Source organism: Myodes glareolus, chromosome X (assembly GCF_982192425.1).
Source record: "Myodes glareolus chromosome X, mMyoGla1.1, whole genome shotgun sequence".
NCBI lineage: Eukaryota > Metazoa > Chordata > Mammalia > Rodentia > Cricetidae > Myodes > Myodes glareolus.
Genome location: NC_142053.1, coordinates 103763567 through 103783482, shown reverse-complemented (window position 1 = coordinate 103783482; position 19916 = coordinate 103763567). Strand labels below are relative to the sequence as shown.

At 35.2% G+C, this 19916-nt stretch overlaps 1 protein-coding gene across 1 annotated transcript in view; it reads right to left on the bottom strand.

The window, feature by feature from the left end:
* Positions 1–19916, bottom strand: part of Cfap47 (cilia and flagella associated protein 47) — a 274541-nt gene that overhangs the window by 169769 nt on the left and 84856 nt on the right. The window contains exons 27-28 of the mRNA XM_048427634.3: positions 4695–4795; positions 826–981 (exon numbers count right to left, since the gene is read on the bottom strand). Coding sequence (XP_048283591.3) covers positions 826–981; positions 4695–4795 — 257 coding nt within the window. The remainder of the gene's footprint in view (positions 1–825; positions 982–4694; positions 4796–19916) is intronic.

Sequence of the window (19916 nt, the reverse complement as noted above, 5' to 3'; positions counted from 1 at the left end):
CTCAGGAATTTATTCACAAATAATTCTCAAAATATGACTGTTTACTTCTGTTTACATAAGAAAAGCTGATTAACATTTTTAAACATTACTTATACAAAATTATACTTTAGTTGAAAGAATTACAGTAATAAAATGTCAACTACATATTCAAAATGTCTCTAAGTATTCATTTAAACATAAAATATTTTCCATTATGAAATTTTTAAAAAGTATAAATTAGTATTTTGTACTCTGTCAAAAGTATTTATCAACGCAATTACAAAAAAGCATAGATGCACACAATTGAAACTCTATTTGACCAATGAATAAAAATTAATTTTATCACATGATCTAAATCTAGAGAAAGGTATATTTTATGATAATTTCAAATAATATCAAACTCCCCTGTTTATCTATGCTTACAACTTTTTAAGACTAGTTACCTTGGATCGAGCTTAAAAAATATACAATAAAACCCTTAAAACAGCAGTTCATAACCTGTACATAGAGGGTACTTATAATGTTATGAAAATATTATAAGGGATCAACAGGATAGTTAACATTTAGTTAACTACAAAAAAAAACCCACAATTCCTTGGTTTTCTACTCAATTAATGAATGGAATCAGGAGGTACAAATTTTGGTATATAGAATACTATTAAGGTATTAAGAATACTGTAAATGCAGAGAGTTTCTATCGCTAATCATTGAGAAACTTAGCCAGAGTAAAAGAACCCTAAGACTGTGATTTTTTTTATGAATTTATTGCCTGATACATTTTGTAGTATTGAGAAGATCATTATAATGGACTAGATTTGAGAACTGCATTATACATTTTTCACATACCAACAAATAGGTTCCCACATGTAAGCTCAGCATCAGTAATTTTAGGAACAAGGGATGGTCTTTTCGAAAAATGTGTAGAAAGTGATTTGGAATCCCGGCGTGGAACCGTAGGAATCAAAAAACTGCCTCTAGGCTTTTTAAGACTTGCTTGTTTATCTACAAATGACATATTAGAGCATAATTAGTCACAGAAATATGCGTGAAATTTCATATCACATTCTTTAATTTGTATTCCATAATTCATATAAAATAGCAAAAGAAAAATACTAAATATCAATCATGTTATTATATGAGATGACAAATTAATATAGTATAAATTGCGGTAAGGTTTTGTAAACTGAATGGAATTATTAGACAAGCCAAAGTACTAGAGAATGAACAACATTTATTTTTAGCACAAAAATGTGTAAAACAATTTAAATGTTATTATCTTTTCCTAATTGATTATCTAAAATGAAATCACTTCTTGTTTACAAGCTGATACCATTTCTGATATTTCAATCCAGTTTGAAATGTTATATAGAGTCTGAAACTCATAATATTTATTTAATTAACTTTGTATAGATACATATATTGCAAATGCTATACATATATATAAATCTGAAGCAAAACATAGAAGCAGGTAAAATTAAATTATAAGAGCGAATTCGACAAGCATAAAGTAAGGGTGAGCATTCTTAACTAACAGGTCTCCATGTCATGATTTGGTGGCTTGAGGTATGAAAATGTCTGCTACATTTGACATTCCAACTTGGGGCCTGGATTTTCACATAGGGCCTAAGATAGCTGAAAATAAAATATAATAATAAAATAATAAACAAATGGCTCCTTTAAGCGTCTCTGCAGTACAGTCAGCACTTGAATAGTTGGTACATTAAGTAGAAACAAAAAGCTAAGTAAAAACATTTGTCACAGTGCAGGCACCAACTTCCTAGAACTGGAGCAGGTAAATGCAACTCTCAGTTAGTGGAAGTTCCCCGTTGAAGGCAGCTCTCTGACAGGCTCCAGGTGAGTATTAACAACTAATAATGAACCTCTGTGTTGTGATTGGTGGATGAAAAGAAAGCCTGCTGCAATGAAGTCATTACCTAAGTTATGACATAGGAACCTTGTTGTTGACTTCAAAATGCTAGTACTTTACTATATAATGGGTTTCATTTAATATATTTATATGTGCATAAAATGTATTTCTATCTTGTTAGCCCTCATTATCTTTTCTTGTCCCCTTCTCTGTTGATCCACTTCTTCATCTCAGCTATGCTCCTTTCTCCTTTCATATTTTTGGTTTTGTTTATTTGTTTGCCCACTGTACATAATTAGAGTTGCTTACAGGTGCATAAGTCTCTCCTCTAACAATCACAAACTGCCTATAGAAAGAACAACAGGGAGGAGATTGACTTTCTTATCCCTGACACTTTAGAAACCATTGAGATAGTCTTGACTTTGAAACATTATTGCCTTGACTTCCCAGTCCTGGGATTATGGGTAAATTCCATTCAACCTATGGGAATATTTATTTGTGTGTGAGGGAGATTGTCTGGGCATCTATGTATGGTTGCCTCGAGAGGGCAGAAGAAAACATTAGAATTACTGGAGCTATAGTTATAGGAAGTTGTGAGCCACCAATATAGGTGCCGAGAACAGAATGCGGGTCCTCTGGAAGAAAGAAGGTGTAGGAGGTCCTTCTGTTTGTTTGTTGCTTTCATTGGTTAATGAATAAAGAAACTGCTTTGGGCTTGATAGGGCAGAACCTAGGCAGGCGGAGAAGACAGAACTGAATGCTGGGAGGAAGAAATCAGAGAGAGGGAGAGCAGCCATGGAGCCACCGGAGTCAGACAAGCTGAATCTTTATCAGTAAACCACAGATGAGTGGTGACACACAGATTAATAGAAATGGGTTAAATCAAGATGTAAGAATTAGCCAATAAGAAACTAGGGCTAATGAGCCAAGCAATGTTTGAATGAATACAGTTTCTTTGTGATTATTTTGGGGATAAGCTAGCTAGGAAGACAGGATGAACAAGCAGCCCTCTGGTTTGCAACAGAAAAACACATGTGCTTAGCTGCTCAGCTATGTCTCTAGCCCAATTGTAGAAAGTTTGTATGCATGGAAATTAAAGAGTAAAGTTAAATCTATAAATAGCACTGTTATCTGAGTATGAAGCATGGTTTATAAATGGGAGGGGCGTTGCAAGGGCCTGAGAATACTTTATAACCCTGCCTGGACTTCATGAAAACCTGATAATGTATGCAGCAGGAACTGAACTGAAGTAAAAGGATTTGAAAGACATTTGGGAATAAAATAATATAAATGGACAGAATCAACATGGAGTATGAGAGAGAAGATGTAATTAAAATGGTTCTCAGGGTTCTGGATTGAACATCAAATGGAATTTATCTGCAGCTGCAGACATGGGGTATGCAGAAGAATGTTAATCTTTCAGATGGGTGTTTTATTTCAATCCTGCAATTTTGGCTGTCCTTTAGGAAATCCAAAGAAAAGCACAATCAAGGAATCTGTATTCTGAATTTCTGAATCTCTGATTAGATGTTGAATATATAGCATACGAATTATAAGAAAGTGGACCTGACTTATATACAAAATTAAAAAGAACAGACAGAGGAAAATGATTCCATTAAATATGTTTGAGGGAACATTTAGAGAGAATAAAGTAGACTTAAGTAGTAGTATATGAGAAAATCCTTGAAAAAGTTTGAAGATGGCGAGAAATGGTAAAGATTCAACAGTGTTAATTGTGCTCAGTGGTAAAATATTGCTTCATGCTGCATTCAAAAATATTTTTCTTAGCTGAAGTAAAAGTAGTTATCAATGTTCTCTAAGTTTTCCTCCTACCGCTAGAAAAATAAGTGTTTTGCTTTTGTTTGACTGGTAAATCTAGAAAAAGTAAATGTGAAATGAATGACCTGAATCTGCCCATTTTTCCAATGGCATTTTCCTGAGAAAATGAAATCTCCTTGTTTCTTCCTGACATTTTGTTGGAAATTCAACTAAAGCAGATAACTGTGAGGCAGAAATTGTCTGGAAAGTGTACAAATATAGTTTAGACCCTGAGTAGAAGGAAGTAAAGAAAAATTTAAGCCAGAAGAGAATACTGGCTTCTAATCATGTGACTAGAATATAAACAGAAATTAATTATAGCTTCTGATACATGCTTAAATATTTAAATTTCAATGTAGTTGTACTGCATGATGATCTGTTTACTGCTGCTGTGTGTTTTTTCTGAAAAGTCACAAAGATTCTAGTCTCTGAAGAGACAGAATGGGTCCAAGTATATTTAAGATGTTTGACTAACATTTACAGAGGCAAGTGAATAATACAACTGATTAAAATGGGAAAAATGGCTAACTTGAAATGGAAATTTATGGACTTGACACTGTACAGACTGCTGGCCCTCCTGTCAAACTGTTATGCATTTGCAATATTGCGCTCTATTCAAACAACCCTATTTAACATTGTCATTTGTCAAGGCTAACACAAATATCATCATAAATTGTATAAAGTCACTACAAACATCCATGGATAATACTTCATCTGACTGACATAAGGCTCAATCTATTATCTGTACATATTCAGATACAATATCAAATCTATGCAAAAAGATATGCTTAGAGTTTATCATCAATAACAAACATAGCGTTGGGCAGCAAAAAATGTTTGAAAAACATGTGTTAAGTTACTTTTTCCAGATTCTGGCTATCACACTAGTACTTTGTGCATGATAGGCAACTACTTTATCGTTATGCAACATGGATTTTGTTAAGTATAAATACAATATATTTAAAAATGGTAGATTTACTTAACAAGAACCTGAATAGAGAACGAATGAAATCAGTCTTAAACAACTTACCATCCTTTAAAATAACTTTCTGTTTGTCCAGATGAACTGCCAAATACAAATAAATAGTAAGAATGCAATTTTCTGCTGTTGCTGTAACTGGAAGTGAAAACCTAAATGTGAAAATATTTTTATCAATAAAACAATTACTTTACATGTAGTAATGGCAATAAAATATTTACTAATTCTTCCAAATTTCTCTAATGTTGAAAACAAAAAAGGGAGGCGGGGAGGAAGTGAAAATTTTTAATAAAAAAAAATATTTATCATTTATCCTTTCCTCTTATCCTGCTTTTGGTAACCATAAGGAATATCTTAAAAGTTTGCAAATTTATATCTTAAGAGTTTACAAGTGTCACTATAAAATATACTCCAGAAAGGAGATGGTGTTAACTGTACAAGTTCAAAATACAGCTTCAAATACCATGTCAACAAGTACCAAAGTTCTTAAAAGTAGTATTAGCATAGGACACAACTATAGAACCCCATATATTTTACAAAGCACTCTACATCAACACACCAGATACTTCCACACCCATGTTTACTGATGTACTCTTTATAACAGCAAAGATACTAAATAGGTAATAGAGCATTTTAAAAAATCTGTCCTCATCGGTGAAATACAGAATTTATATATAAAATGTCATGTGTGTTTGGGTGAGTATGTTTAAAAATAGGAAACTAAAATGAAAGGAAGGAGACCAGTGGGCAAAGGGAAGAAGATGGGTTCAGAATGAATGATAACCTTTAATAAGAACAGAATAAGATGTATGGCAGAACCTCATTCCCATACAATACCAGAGAATTAGACTGAGGCTCAAATTTTTACTTTTAAACCTTGTATGTATTTGATGTGATCACCACTATATTCCTGTCCTCTATCCTGTTTTATTTTTTCTAGGAATAGTTCCATAATATACTTATTTGTGGTCATTGCTACCAAAGAAAAGCAATACATGAGCAAACAAAAGGATAACTATCACTTGAAACACTGTGATTAAGAAAATGATTTTATTCCAACAACAAAGCTTGAAAAGTATACAGTTTTCATTTTCCTATTTTAAAACAAGCATGTTGAGGATCATAGTATTTGACTTTAGATGTTACTTGGAATAAAGAAAAATCAGTGTCAGAAAGGATAAAAAAATTCATATTTGTATTACTACTAAAGGAATAATACAAACAGGGAGTTACTTGCATTCGTCCCAGAAACAAATAGTATAAAAATCAGATAAGGTTGTAGCATGGAAACAGACACCTCTTCCTCGCCTCCCTTTTCCGTCCCCCTCCTCACCTTCCCCTCCCCACCTTCCTCTCCCTCTCAAATCTTAAGAGCAGTCAGGGTTCCCTGCCCCATGGGAAGACCAAGGTCCTCCCCCCTCCATCCAGGTCTATAAAGGTGAGCATCCAAACAAACCAGGCTCCCACAAAGTCAGTCCATGCAGCAGAATAAAAACCCAGTGCCATTGTCCTTGGCTTCTCAGGAAGCCTTCATTGCCAGCCACGTTCAAAGTGTCCATTTTGATCACATGCTCCATCATTCCCAATCCAGCTGGCCTTGGTGAGCTGCCATTAGATCTGTCCCTGTGTCTCAGTGGGTGGACGCACCCCTCGTGATCCTGACTTCCTTGCTCATGTTCTCCCTCCTTCTGTTCCTTATTTGGACCTAGGGAGCTAAGTTGGTGGGAATGCAAACTTGTGCAGCCACTGTGGAAATCAGTGTGGTGGTTTCTCAGGAAACTGGGAGTCAACCTACCTCAGGACCCAACAATTCCACTCTTGGGAATATACCCAAGAGATGCCCTATCATACTACAAAAGTTCAACGATGTTCATAGATAGCAGCACTATTTGTAATAGCCAGAACCTGGGAACAACCGAGGTGCCTCTCAATAGAAGAATGGTTAAAGAAGGTGTGGAGCATATACACATCAGAGCTTTACTCAGCGGTAAAAAACATGAAACAGACATTTTATTCATTTATATTATTATAGATAGATTAAAAAATAAAGTAAGCTTGTTTTTTGGCAATACTAGTATTGTACTTATTAAAGCCCAAACAAAACTAATGTTGATATTTCACGTTCAATCTCTGAGATAAATGCCGAGTAATTACAATATATTTTGGCTTTCTAATAGCAGAGGAACTATTAATCAGACGAAATATCAAGTATAATGTTAAGTACTATGGTATGATTTTGTATTTTTCAGATTAAGTTTCATTCGCATCAGAATAGCTCAAGATAAACTCTCTGGAAACAGTCCTATTTAACAAGGTGTAAATTTGCAGAGTGAAGGACAGAGGGGTGAGAACTACCTAGTTTTGGTGTGAAGGATTTGTCCAAACCTTTTATCATAAGGCACCTATGAAAAAAATCACATATTGTCTATAGTTAGGAAGGTATAAAAAATAGTTGAGCCAGGAAATATCTACTTGAGTAAAGAAAGATGATGAGGAATTCTGTTTTGAGTGTTATTTATATGTTTTATTATCACTGATTATTAGAGCCACTCTGGCCTATGGCGGTGCAGAATATAGGTGAGCAGGAAAACTAAACAGAATGCAGGGAAAAAGGAATAATCAGGGAGATACCATGTAGCTGCTGAAAGAGAAAAAAACCTTCCCAGTAAATCACAAGACTCCTGGTAAAATATAAAATAACAGAAATGAGTTAATTTAAGATGTAAGAACTAGTGAGAAAAATGCCTGAGTCATTGGCCAAACAGTGCTGTAATTAGTTATAGTTTCTGTATGATTATTCAGTTCTGGCCAATCAAGAAACTGAAGTGCAGTTTCTGTTTATAGAATGGCACCCACTGTTTGGAAACATACATCCACATAAAGTCCAAGAAAGCTTTTTAAAAAGGGCTTTTACATCCACAAAAACAGGCGTCAACTGGAGCTTCTTGGCAGCCACATTTTTTCCCGATAGGTTCTGTTTCCTGGCACTGAGTACAGGTGCAGCTTCTTTAAGAGTGGCTTCCTATTTCATACTGGTACCACAAACAGCTCTGTTTCTTTCAGGAGGTACCACTACAGAGCACTTACATTGAGCTAGGGTTGGCAGTAAACATACCTCTAGCATGTTGGATGAGGGGGAGCCAAAAGGCAAAGCCACAGCACTGGTCATAGCCACGCTGCTTAGCATTTTAAAAAAGCACTCCTGATCAAAAAAAATATTCGAGATACACAGTAAAAACAGATACAGACAAAAAAAAGACCTCTAAATGAGTCACAATGTTGGATAAATGTACATGGGTTTAGGAGAGAGAACAGAAAGAGTAAGGACAGTCATAGATAAAAGGAGAAAAAAATAATAAAAGAAACATTAAAAGTAACAGAATATAAATATAAGTCACATAAAGATGGAACATACACAGAGATTCTGGATTATGTATATTTTTTGCATTTTTTGACTTTTAATGAGCTACCTTCAGAAAGACATTTGATTGTGGTAGCTGGTAAGCAAAACCAAAATAAAGGTATCATGACTTCAAAATTTCCATCTAAGGATCTGTTACTTTGAAAAAGAGGTTCTGATTTTGTTTCCACAGAAAATGAGAACCACTGGATTCCTTCCAGGATAATGTGGTTTGATGGAACAAGACCACCAAAAGGTCTCCATGAACCCTAAAAATACTTCACCGAACAACCAGCAAGAAGCAGTTTGGAGAAAACTACACCCACATTCTCAAAATGACTGTTTATAAATGTTTGTTTTCATGTTAAAAGGGTTGGTTATAAATGGTTAATGGAAATAAAGGGGCTATGATATAGAAATGAATACTTTACATTTCTATGCATTTGGTTTATACAAATTTAAGATCAATTCTGTTGTGTGTTAATTTCTACTCTTGTTTAAGGTATTGTATTTATACAGGTCATTTACAAACATAATGTGTAATTAAAATTACAGACTAACATTCATTTATAATAGTTAAACTTGTCACATTAGCTAAGTATTCTAGATATACAGAGATATATTTCAGATGGGGAGATATTCTTCAAATCTCTCAAAACATACAGAACATGGCATTTAAAATGTTATAAGAACTTAGAATTTTCTCAACAATAAGGTATGTCTATTTTTGGCAGCACCAAATACATAAGAGAGGTTGATTGTCACTGAAGAAACTTGTTATTGAATTTGTCATTAATATGACAACGTTACCCATTTGGGAAAGAAACTGTTCTTGTCTGGACTACTTGACTTATGATGAATATAATGGACATGCAGGAACATAGAAAAATGAGTCCTGAACTTGCCTAAAGAATGTAAGACAGTCCTTCAGAGTTCCTACTTCATGAAAATGTCTGTTAAACATACTTCAGGACATAGAAGAAAGTGACAAACTTCCAATATAGGCAAAACAGTCTTTTAAATTTCCTGCTTCATAGAAAAGTCTGCCAGACACTTTGACCCTGTAGGCTGAAGATGAATGCCCTAACATTACAGAAGAACTTTGGGTGACTGTCCAGGTGGCAAGAGTTCTCAGTCAATTCTAGAGTTTTTGGAAGTTGCTTACAATGTACATTGTGTTTACTAAGGTAATATTAAATCCTTCTGGTGTCTTTGATGGAATTGAATACAAATAGTTATAAATTTTCTTAGTTATGATAAAAGATGAATTAAATATAAAACTTTAGACTCACAAAGAAATATTGTATCTGGAATTCTTGCTTAATACCTGTTTTGTTATATGCAATTTTACTATGTTAAAGTTAAAATATTCCTTTTTATTTAGACAGAAATGATGTGGAATTCCTTTCTGTAAGCAAAGACTATGCTTTATTAGCATTGATTAATAAAGAAGCTGCTTTGGCCTATGGCAGAGCAGAATATAGGTAGGAAAATACAGAATATAGGTTGGGAAAACTAAGCTGAATGCAGAGAGAAAGAAGACAAAGTCAGGGAGATACCATGTATCTGCTGAAGGAAAAGGACTCCAGAATGTTACCAGTAAACCATGAGCCTTGTGGTAAAATATATAGTAATAGAAATGGGTTAATTCAAGATAGAAGAGCTAGCAAGGAATACGCCTGAGTCACTGGCCAAAGAGTGTTAATATAGTTTCTGTGTGATTATTTGGGTCTGGGCTATTGGGAAACTAAAGCATAGTCTCTGTTTACAGAATGAAACTAGAAGTAAAAGCATGCAAATCTGAGTTCAATCTCTGAAGTTCAGTGTTAAAGAAAAAAATCTGATATGAGATATCTGTTATTTCAGCAAAAGCAAAGCAGGAGGAAAAGACATGACAAGCTGAAAGATGGCCAGAGAACCTTACTACACAGAGTAGCAACATAAATCAATAGAACAAGAGTGGGGAGGGAGGGAAAAGAGAAATATGCTATACAAGTTTTTTGAAAATGCATTTTACTGTGAAAGCTACTACATTCTACATCACCATTACAAGTTCAGTATTCAAATACCTATTTTTGACGAATAGAAAAAAAATTGATACTATATTTACTCTGAAGTGAGGTACCCGAATCTACTCACAGTGTTTTTAAATACAAGCACTGCTATCAAAATATAACACATGTAATCTTATTTACACAAGTGTTCAATAATATATCTGCTCAAATATTTATTGTCTACCATAGATAGTATTTCTGTATTACTTAAGCTGAGCACTGAGACAAGAGAACTTTACTTTAGGAATTCTAATGTACACTGATCACAGTAGAGATCATCTACAATGTTGTGAGATACAAGACTCTCTAGAGCAAGTATCATTATCTTAGTAATAAATTTGTAAAGCATTGCTTTATTCAGTAAAAGTAACACAGCTGTCCAACAAATCTTAAAATGCCTTCCCACTTCATTTTGTTTTACAAAATTTGTGGGGAAATATCACAATAGACATGCTACATTATCCTAAAAGAATTCTCACAGTTATACAACCTGATGTATGTAGCTGCATATAACTCCACTTATTTGCACAACTGAAAGCAATGTATGGAAACATATCACATTTCCCTGTTTGCTTTTTTTTTTTCTTTTTGACGTCCGGTTTCTTTGAGTACCCCTGGTTGTCCAGGAACTAACTCTATAGACCAGGCTGGTCTTGAACTCACAGAGATCTCGTGTCTCTCCCACTAGAATACTAGGATTCAAGTCATGCACCACTACTGCCTGGGTGATGCATATCACATTTGTAATACATGATGCCTATGTATTTAGAAGAGAAAGAAATTAATTGTTAATGGTATTTTTTAAAATTCAGCATTAATTGTATTTTTAATGACTTTGCAATCCTTCTGTTATACAAACACTTAATAATCTATATACAAAGCACAAAATGTAGTCAAATTCTGTAATTCTACTGAAGTAATTTCTTGTTTAATCAATCCATAATAAAAATGGTTCAGGGACTAGACATCCAGGCAACGTACTAGAAATGTCAAAGAGGGATAGGTGGCTGTACTATGCTGTCCCTAGGTGATAGTCATCTGCATGTGTAACCACCATCTTCTCAGAGTCCTATGAAGAAAGAGAGTCCAGCAGATTAAAAGTGAAACTGAATGGAACAGTGAAGCTTCCTTTAAATGGAAAGATGTTGAGCATGATATATGTATGTCAGTCATCTTTCACTGGCTCCAAATAGTGTAGATATACAGAAAAGAAAAAGGAGAGTAGAGAAATAACATCTATGAATGTTTTTGTTCTGCTGCCTGTTGTTAAAAGAATTATCATTTTAGTAATTTGGAAAGGGATGGTAAACTACCTTGTAAGTTCTGGGGTTCTACCAATTTATGTGGAAGTTTACTATAAAAATATTCTGCTGCTTCAAGTGAATGATGAATTAAAATCATTTAACATTTTATATTTTAGTTTATTAGAATTCAGTAGTGCTCCGTGTTCATTAAGGATTCAAAAATAATGTTGAGACTTTGTATTACCTTGTAATTTATTTTAACAGATCTATTGTGAAAATAGAATTAAGGTGCAATTAAAAGCAGGCTTAACAGACTTAGTTAAGCAATAAGGAACAAGTGATTATACCAGAACATAGCATTGTTTCTAATGATTTCTACTCCCCAAGAGTGATGAGCAAATACAATCATTATATCTAACACAACTTCCTAAATCATAAAAGGAAATAGATCAAGGCATTAACAATGATTTTCAGCTATGATCAACTATAGGCTTTTTTTATACACCCTAAATTTTAGCAGCATTATGCCAAAAGTCAACAATGTATACTGAAATTGATGAAGGATAAATACAAACTTGTATTAGTTTTGAAGTGACAACTGAATATAACACTCATATTTGTGTGCAAAACAATTCATAAAGCAGACATGTCAATGGTGATGTGGCTGCTAAGGAACAGGGATGTTTTCCAAAACCAGGCAATCACAAATGTACACAGATGCAATTACTGAAAGCATTAGAACTATAATATACTCTTAATAAATAATAATATTTCACATAGAAAAAAACTGATATTCAAATATTGATACACAGGGACGGAGAAATGCCTAATAAGTTAGGAGCATGGGCTGTTCTTCCAGAGGACCCAAAATTGTTTCTCAGCATCTACTTGGTGAATCACATCCAATAGTAATTCTAGTATCTCCACTTCCACAGTATCTGATGTCATCTTTTTCACACCACTGACACTGTTTGCGTGTGATGGTGAGTCATAAAAGTATATGAAACACCCATACATATAAAATAAAAATAAACAAATATTTAATAAATCTAAAATGAAAATATTTATATTCAAGTAGTTATGAAATCTCAAAGTCAGAAATAAGCAGAATAAGAACCTGAAGAACTCCATCTACGATAGGCTTCAATCTTTTGGTTACCATGTCTTAAGTATGTCCAAAATCTAGAGGAAACAGGTGATGTTGTCCAAACACTGAAAAGGACTGTAATGACAGTGGCATCTTACAAGTTTCGTTCATTTAGTTGTACCTCATCTGCTATGTATTCTTGTACTGATTTTTACTGAAGCTTTCAAATTGGCTTCTCATTGCCAACATATTTTGGTTTAATAAACCATTTAAATTTTCCTATTTGAATAGCCTCATGCCTAAGTGTTACATACACATCACAACTCAAAATATTCTATCCATTTCTTAATAAACTAGATGTGCTACTGTGGTTGTTTGAATAAAAATGGCCCCCATAAGAGCACAGTGTTTGACACTATTAGGAGGTGTGGACTAATTGGAGTAGGTATGACCTTGTTGAAGTGGGTGTGTCCTTGTTGGAGTAGGTGTGGCCTTGTTACAGGTGAGCTTTATGATTTCAAAAGTTCAAGACAAGTCCAGTGTCTTTCTCTCTTCTCCTTCTGCCTGCCAATCCACATGTAGGACTTTCAGTTCCTTCTCCAGCATAATGTCTGCCTGCATGCCAGTATTCTTCCTGCCATGATGATAATGGATTAAACGCCTGAACTGTTAACTACATAATTGTTTTCCTTTATAAGAGTTGAAGTGGTCATGGTGACACTTTACAGCAATAGGACCCCTAACTAAGACAATAATGAAATCATAAGTCTTGAAATATCATACTGTAACAAAATTGTGCAAGACATCATGGGACATGACTTCAAATAAAGATCTACATGAAAAGTTGTGCTTCAATTTCATCTGCTGTAAATTAAGAATTATATTTTACAATGAATTTTTTAAACAAATTAAGTTATATAAATGCAAAGTTATACAGTTATCAGACTATTTCAAAGTTTCCTAAAAAAGATGTTAAAACTTCTCCCAAAATACTTTCGCAGTGCCATTTTCTGATGCTAATGCATATTTGTCAACACTTCACTGTTTAATCCATCTGGACATTTCCCCATATTAGTCTTTATAGATTCTGTGATTCAGAGACATTGCTGTGGACAAAAACCACCTGGAGAAAATTTTAAAACACAGATGCTGATTCTTACAACAGGACTTGGTGAAGAAATCCCACCTTTCAAACTAATTCAAAGCACGTTCCCAGACTAGCATATTTCGCATCAAAAGGGAACTCAGTAAACATGCACAGACACAGAACTTTTTCTAGATTCATCATTGCTCCTCGGGGTGATGTTCAACAGTTCTATTGAGTCCCCAAAGGTAGTCATATGCAGTGTAACATTTCAAACCTACTTTGGAGCCATTGGTCCTTTTAAATTTATGTGGTGAGCATTTAAACTTTCAGTGTTCAGTTTATACCTGAGATGAATTATTTCAGAAGCTTTTTAGTGGTAAGGAGACCTTTGTAAAAGACCTCACATACAATTCTAGTGTCATGTCAGTTCTCTTACAAAATACTGGATTATTCTTACCTTTCTCTAAAGTTACTGTGGCTCAGCATTGATATTAAAGGAGTAATTTGTCTTCTTCTTTCCACATTTGTGTGTATTTCATTCCTTATTTCAATGAAATTGACCCGAATTTCTCAATATTTAGGAAGATGATGGATATGTTTGTCATATATAGCCTTTATCATAAAGGCAAGTTATTTTTGTGTTAAAGGCCTTTTCTGTATGCTTTGAGATGATCATGTGATTTGTATACCTAAGTCTATTTATATGATCTAATTTGTGTACTTATGTTGAAATGTAACTGCTTCTCTAGAATAAAGCTGGCTTGATGTTGGTGAGATTTCCAAAATATTCTTCACATACAATAGTGGGAAAAAGTAACCTAGAATTAATATAGTACTACAAACGATCTGGTACAGTCAAAGCAATCCTGAGCAAAAGTAACAATGGTCCAGGGATTATCAATCTAAATTTAAAGATATATTACAGAGCCATAGTTATAAAAACAGCGCAACCATACTGATGAACATTTTGCATATCACCATAGAACCCTCATCTGGCGATGGAGGGAGATGGAGGCAGAGACCCACTGGAAACACTGGAAACACTGGACCTAGCTCCCTAGGTCCAAAGGAGAGGCAGAAGGAAGGAGAACGTGAACAAAGAAGGCAAGAGCAGAGGAAACCTTCATCCGACGTTGGATGGCGATACAGACGGAGACCCATATTGGAGCACCGGATGGAGCCCTCCACGGTCCAAATGAGGAGCAGAAGGATGAAGAAAATGAAAAAAGAAATCAGGACTGCAATGGGCGCCATCACCCACTGATACAAGGGGACTGATCTAATGAGAGTTCACCAAGGCCAGCTGGACTGGAACTGAACAAGCATGTGATCTAACCAGATTCTCTGAATGTGACCGGATTCTCTCAATGTGGCTGGCCCGGAGCCTTTCTGAAAAGCCATTGATAATGACACTGGGACTTGTTTTCTCTGCATATACTGGATTTTTGGGATCCAGTCTGTTTGGATAATCACCTTCCTGGACCTGGAGGGAGGGGGGAGGAACTTGAACTTCCCACAGGGCAGGAAACCCTGACTACTCTTAGGGATGGAGAGGGAGGAGGGGAAGGAGTGGGGGAAGTGGGAGGGTGTTGGGAGGAGGGGCGGAAATGGAAACTTTTATAATTTAATAAACTTTAAAAAAAAACAGCACAAGAATGGAAGAAAATCAAACAAAACAAAACAACAAAACTATCTATAGTTCAATAGAACAAAACAGAAAACCAAAATGTCACTACATGTAACTAAAACCATCTGATATTTGACAAAAATCCTGAAAACATACAGAGGACAAAAGATAGCATCGTTAACAAATGTTGGTGAAAAAACTGGATCATCACATATAGAAGAATGAAATTAAATCCATATCTATCACCCTGTACAAAAGTCAAAAAATGGAATCTGTTAGAAGAAAACATAGGCTATTAGGACAGGACTTTCTGAATAGGACTCAATATGCTCAGTAATTAGGCCAATGAATGTTAAGAGATACTTCACAAAACTGTTTTTACATATCAAAGGGAAAAATAAATCAAATTAAGAGGGAGTTAAAAAAAAGCAATAAAGTATCTTTGTCAACTACTCATCTGACAAAGGATTCATATCTAGAAACTCAAAAAACAAAGAATCGGGAAAACAACCGAATTAAAATAAAAAATGGTCTATGAATCTGAACAAAGGAAGGAAACAAAATGATTTAAAAAATCCGAAAAGGTGTTGAACATTCTTAGCAATTAGGGGAATGCAAATTAAAACTAAATTTAGATTTTATAATATGCCTAACTTCAAGAAAATCATGACAGCAAATGCTGCAAATGCTACTGGAAAGGGCAACACTTATTCATTATTCGTGCGAAAACAAATTGATACAGCAATTATTGAAATTAGCTTTGAAATTATCAGAGTGCTAAAAATAAATTACCCTTTAATCCAACTACACCACCCCTTGGTTTATGCTTAAAGGATTCAACATCCTATTCCACATATACCTGCCCAGCCACGTTCAGTGCTATTTATTCACAATAAGCAGGAAACAGGAATATTGTAAATTTCTCTCAACTATATAACAGATAATAAAAATATGGTATATCTGCATAGTGGAATTCTATTTGACTGTCAGCAAAAAAGTAAAATCATGGAATTTGAGGGAAATGCATACAAATAACAGGAAAATAATAAACTCAGTGAGGTAGCCCAGACCCAGAAAGATAAACACTGCATGTTATCTCTTCTCTGTGGATCCTAGCTCAGACTATTTAGATATAAGTTTATAATCTGGAAGAACCACAGAAACTAGGGAAGTAAAGGGAGCAAGGGGTGGGAGGAGAACAAGTTTTAGAAAGAGGAATAGTAGGACACATTTGCTATGAACGGGGAAATGGGATAACCAGGAACATGGGATTCAAGTGGGAATAGTTTAGAGAGGGTAGTAGAGAAGGAGAGGATGGAAAGGGAAAAATAACCCTAATGATGTATATGGAGAAGAAATATAATTTTATATTTACTTTAAAGTACATATGTATTATATATAAAATGCACATACATATATTTGTATGAAGATGAATAAAATTACAACATTTTCAGTGATACTACTTGGGGTAATAATCCCCCCCCCAAAAAAAAAACAAAGAGTATCTAACAAAACCTCTGTACTGGGTAAAAGAAACCTCTCTTTGAGGTATAAATCAAAGGAGTCCAAAGACTTCCAAACTAATACAGGATATTGCCATTGCCCTTGGTTCCTTTAGAGAACTTGAAGATAAGACCCTATTGTTGAAGACAAAACACATTTCAGACACATGACTTGGAGAATTTGTGCTAGAACTGACCTGAAACACTCCTCCCTGAGGTCTAGCCCTCACAGTACTGGAAGGTGCTACAAAAGCTCCAAAGGAAAACAGCCACCAGTAGTCCTACCCAGTTGTAAAGCCTACAAACCATAACCATATCTAGCATGACAGATGTTCCCAACGATGCAAAATAAGCAATTATATTTTGGGAATGGCCAATAGCTTCCTAATGTGACTTAACGCCAGTTCAATAGGAGGGAATTCATGCCTCACACTGTAAATCTAGCCAAGGACACAAGACTGAAGAGTTCATAGATCTTATAGGAGAAATTAATGCTCATTTCTAAAGCAGTATACCTTCTAAGTCCATTATAAACACTATACCCATGGATAAATGTAACTTTCAGTCCTCATCATAGAAACTTCTCATTGTAATTCATTACAGAAATCCACAATTGGTCAAAATATAGAGAACACCTGTCCATGTGGTGCCCAATACCAACTGATATATCAATAGCACAACACATACACCTACAGCTCAAAACCATCATAAAATAGATGTCCAAAGAGATTGCAAGAACCAAAGTGCCAGAATGTCTATTATGAGATAGTATCTAGTATCATATATATGACAGGTAAGTTGAACCCATGAAATTTCAAAAATATACTTTCCCAGGGCTGGAGAGATGGCTCAGAGGTTAAGAGCATTGCCTGCTCTTCTAAAGGTCCTGAGTTCAATTCCCAGCAACCACATGGTGGCTCACAACCATCTGTAATGGAGTCTGGTGCCCTCTTCTGGCCTGCAGGCATACACACAGACAGAATATTGTATACATAATAAATAAATAAATAAATATTTTTAAAAACATATACTTTCCTAAACAAGATTTGCACTATGATAAAACCAGTTGACATGGCAACATGGTCAGCAGAATTGTCAGTGGATCCTACCCCTGGACAAAGACCTACAGGTAATTGATGGCTGCTGAGAGTGGGAGTATCTATATTCAGGGACAAGTCAACAGACAGGATATCAAATCCCAAACTGTCAGTCCTAAACGCATAAACATAAAAGAATCACTAAATGTTCTCAGCAACCACTGTTAATATATACTTATCTGTGTAGTTTTGAATGTATGTAACAAGAGTAATTAAAAAAGCATGTAGCCATGCATATGAAAGTATCAGGAAGAGTGACTCTAGAGGAATTCAAGGTGGGAGACAGAGGGTAGGAAGTTAGGTAAACACAATACATGTGTATGAAAGGTCTAAAGGAGGAACAGAAGGAGGGAGAACATGAACAAGAAAGGCAGGACAGTGAGGAGTGCATTCACCCACTGATACAAGGGGACTGATCTAATGAGAGTTCACTAAGGCCAGCTGGACTGGGACTGGATGAGCACGTGATCCAACCAGATTCTCTGAATGTGGCCGGATTCTCTCAATGTGGCTTGCACGGGGTCTTTCTGAAAAGCCATTGACAATGACACTGGGACTTGTTTCCTCTGCATATACTGGATTTTTGGGATCCAGTCTGTTTGGATGCTCACCTTCCTGGACCTGGAGGGAGGGGGGAGGAACTTGAACTTCCCACAGGGCAGGAAACCCTGACTGCTCTTAGGGATGGAGAGGGAGGAGGAGAGGGAGTGAGGAGGAGAGGGAGTGAGGGGAGTGGGAGGGTGTTGGGAGGAGGGGCGGAAATGGAAACTTTTATAAATTAAAAAAAAAGAAAGTTTCAAAATGTTAAAAATTTAAAATAGTTGTAGGATTTAAGAATGTATAGAAGACCTCAGTGTTCTGATACACTGCATACCTAATTATGAGTTTTCAATATGTATTATATTTATTCACAGTGGTGGTTTCAACAGATATGGCACTCACAGACATATGTGTTTGAATGCTTGGCAATAGAGGGTGGTACTTTTTAAACATCTAGCCTTATTAGAGGAAATGTGTCACAGTGGGGGCAGCCTTTGGGGTCTCATGTTCAAGCAATGCCCAGTGAGGCATACAGTCACCTTCTGCTGCCTGAGGATCAAGATGTAGTTTTTACCCGGCACCATGTCTGCCTGCATGATGCCAAGCTTCTTGCATGAAGAGAATGAACTAAACTTCCGAAACTCTAAAAAGCCCCCATGAAATGTTTTCCTTTAAAAGAGTTACCATGTCACTTCACAGCAGCAGAAACCCAAACTAAGACACTCAATGTGGAACTATGCATCTAAAATCAATTCTTCACTCTACAGGGCATCTAGTTTAGAAGTCATGTATAAGAAATTTTTTCCATTGATATTAGAAATCCTGAAAAATCAAACCTTCAACCCAACTTTTTCCATTATGAAGTCACATAGTAAAGACATACAGCTCTACTTTCTTATAATGACATTTCTATACAATATAATATTTTCTCTAAATCTGGAGTATACAGCACAAATTCAGCACACAGAACAAAATCAGTTATCTAAACAGTCTGTCATGAACTACACTGATCACAGTAAGGATTCTATGAGCAGAGTCATTTTAAACATGAGGATAAGAATCAATTGAAAATACAATGCTAACAATTTGGAGATAATATATGAGGCAATTCTGTTACAACTGAGTTAGTTCCTGTGTATGCTCCTTCTGCCCTTTCTGTGTGAACTTCCTGTCTTTAGATGAACCTTTGATTCAATCGCTCTTTTAATAACAGAATACCATACCTGCAAATTAGCCACTGGGGACATTCTTAGAAACTGCAATAACAATAAGTTAATCATACTTTCATATATTGTTCAGTTTTTGATACATGATACAATTATTTAAATGCTTTTAAATCATTTTTTTCTTTTAAGTCTAAAATGAGATGTCTACAATGATACATTAAATATCACAGCCCTTGGAACACCATATATCTATCCAGAGAGTACAAAGAGAGCACTTTCCTGTCTTTATCTATAGGGGCATTAATTTTCCTCCATAGACTATAATATCATAATTACCCATTTATGCATTCTGTAGTATAAGAGATATGACACAGTCAGGATATTTTAGGTTGCCATATCAGTGCCAGAAGAAAATAAAAAAAATAGTTGCCAGTAAAGACTGAATGAGTCCACAGTAGAATAGTTTTAA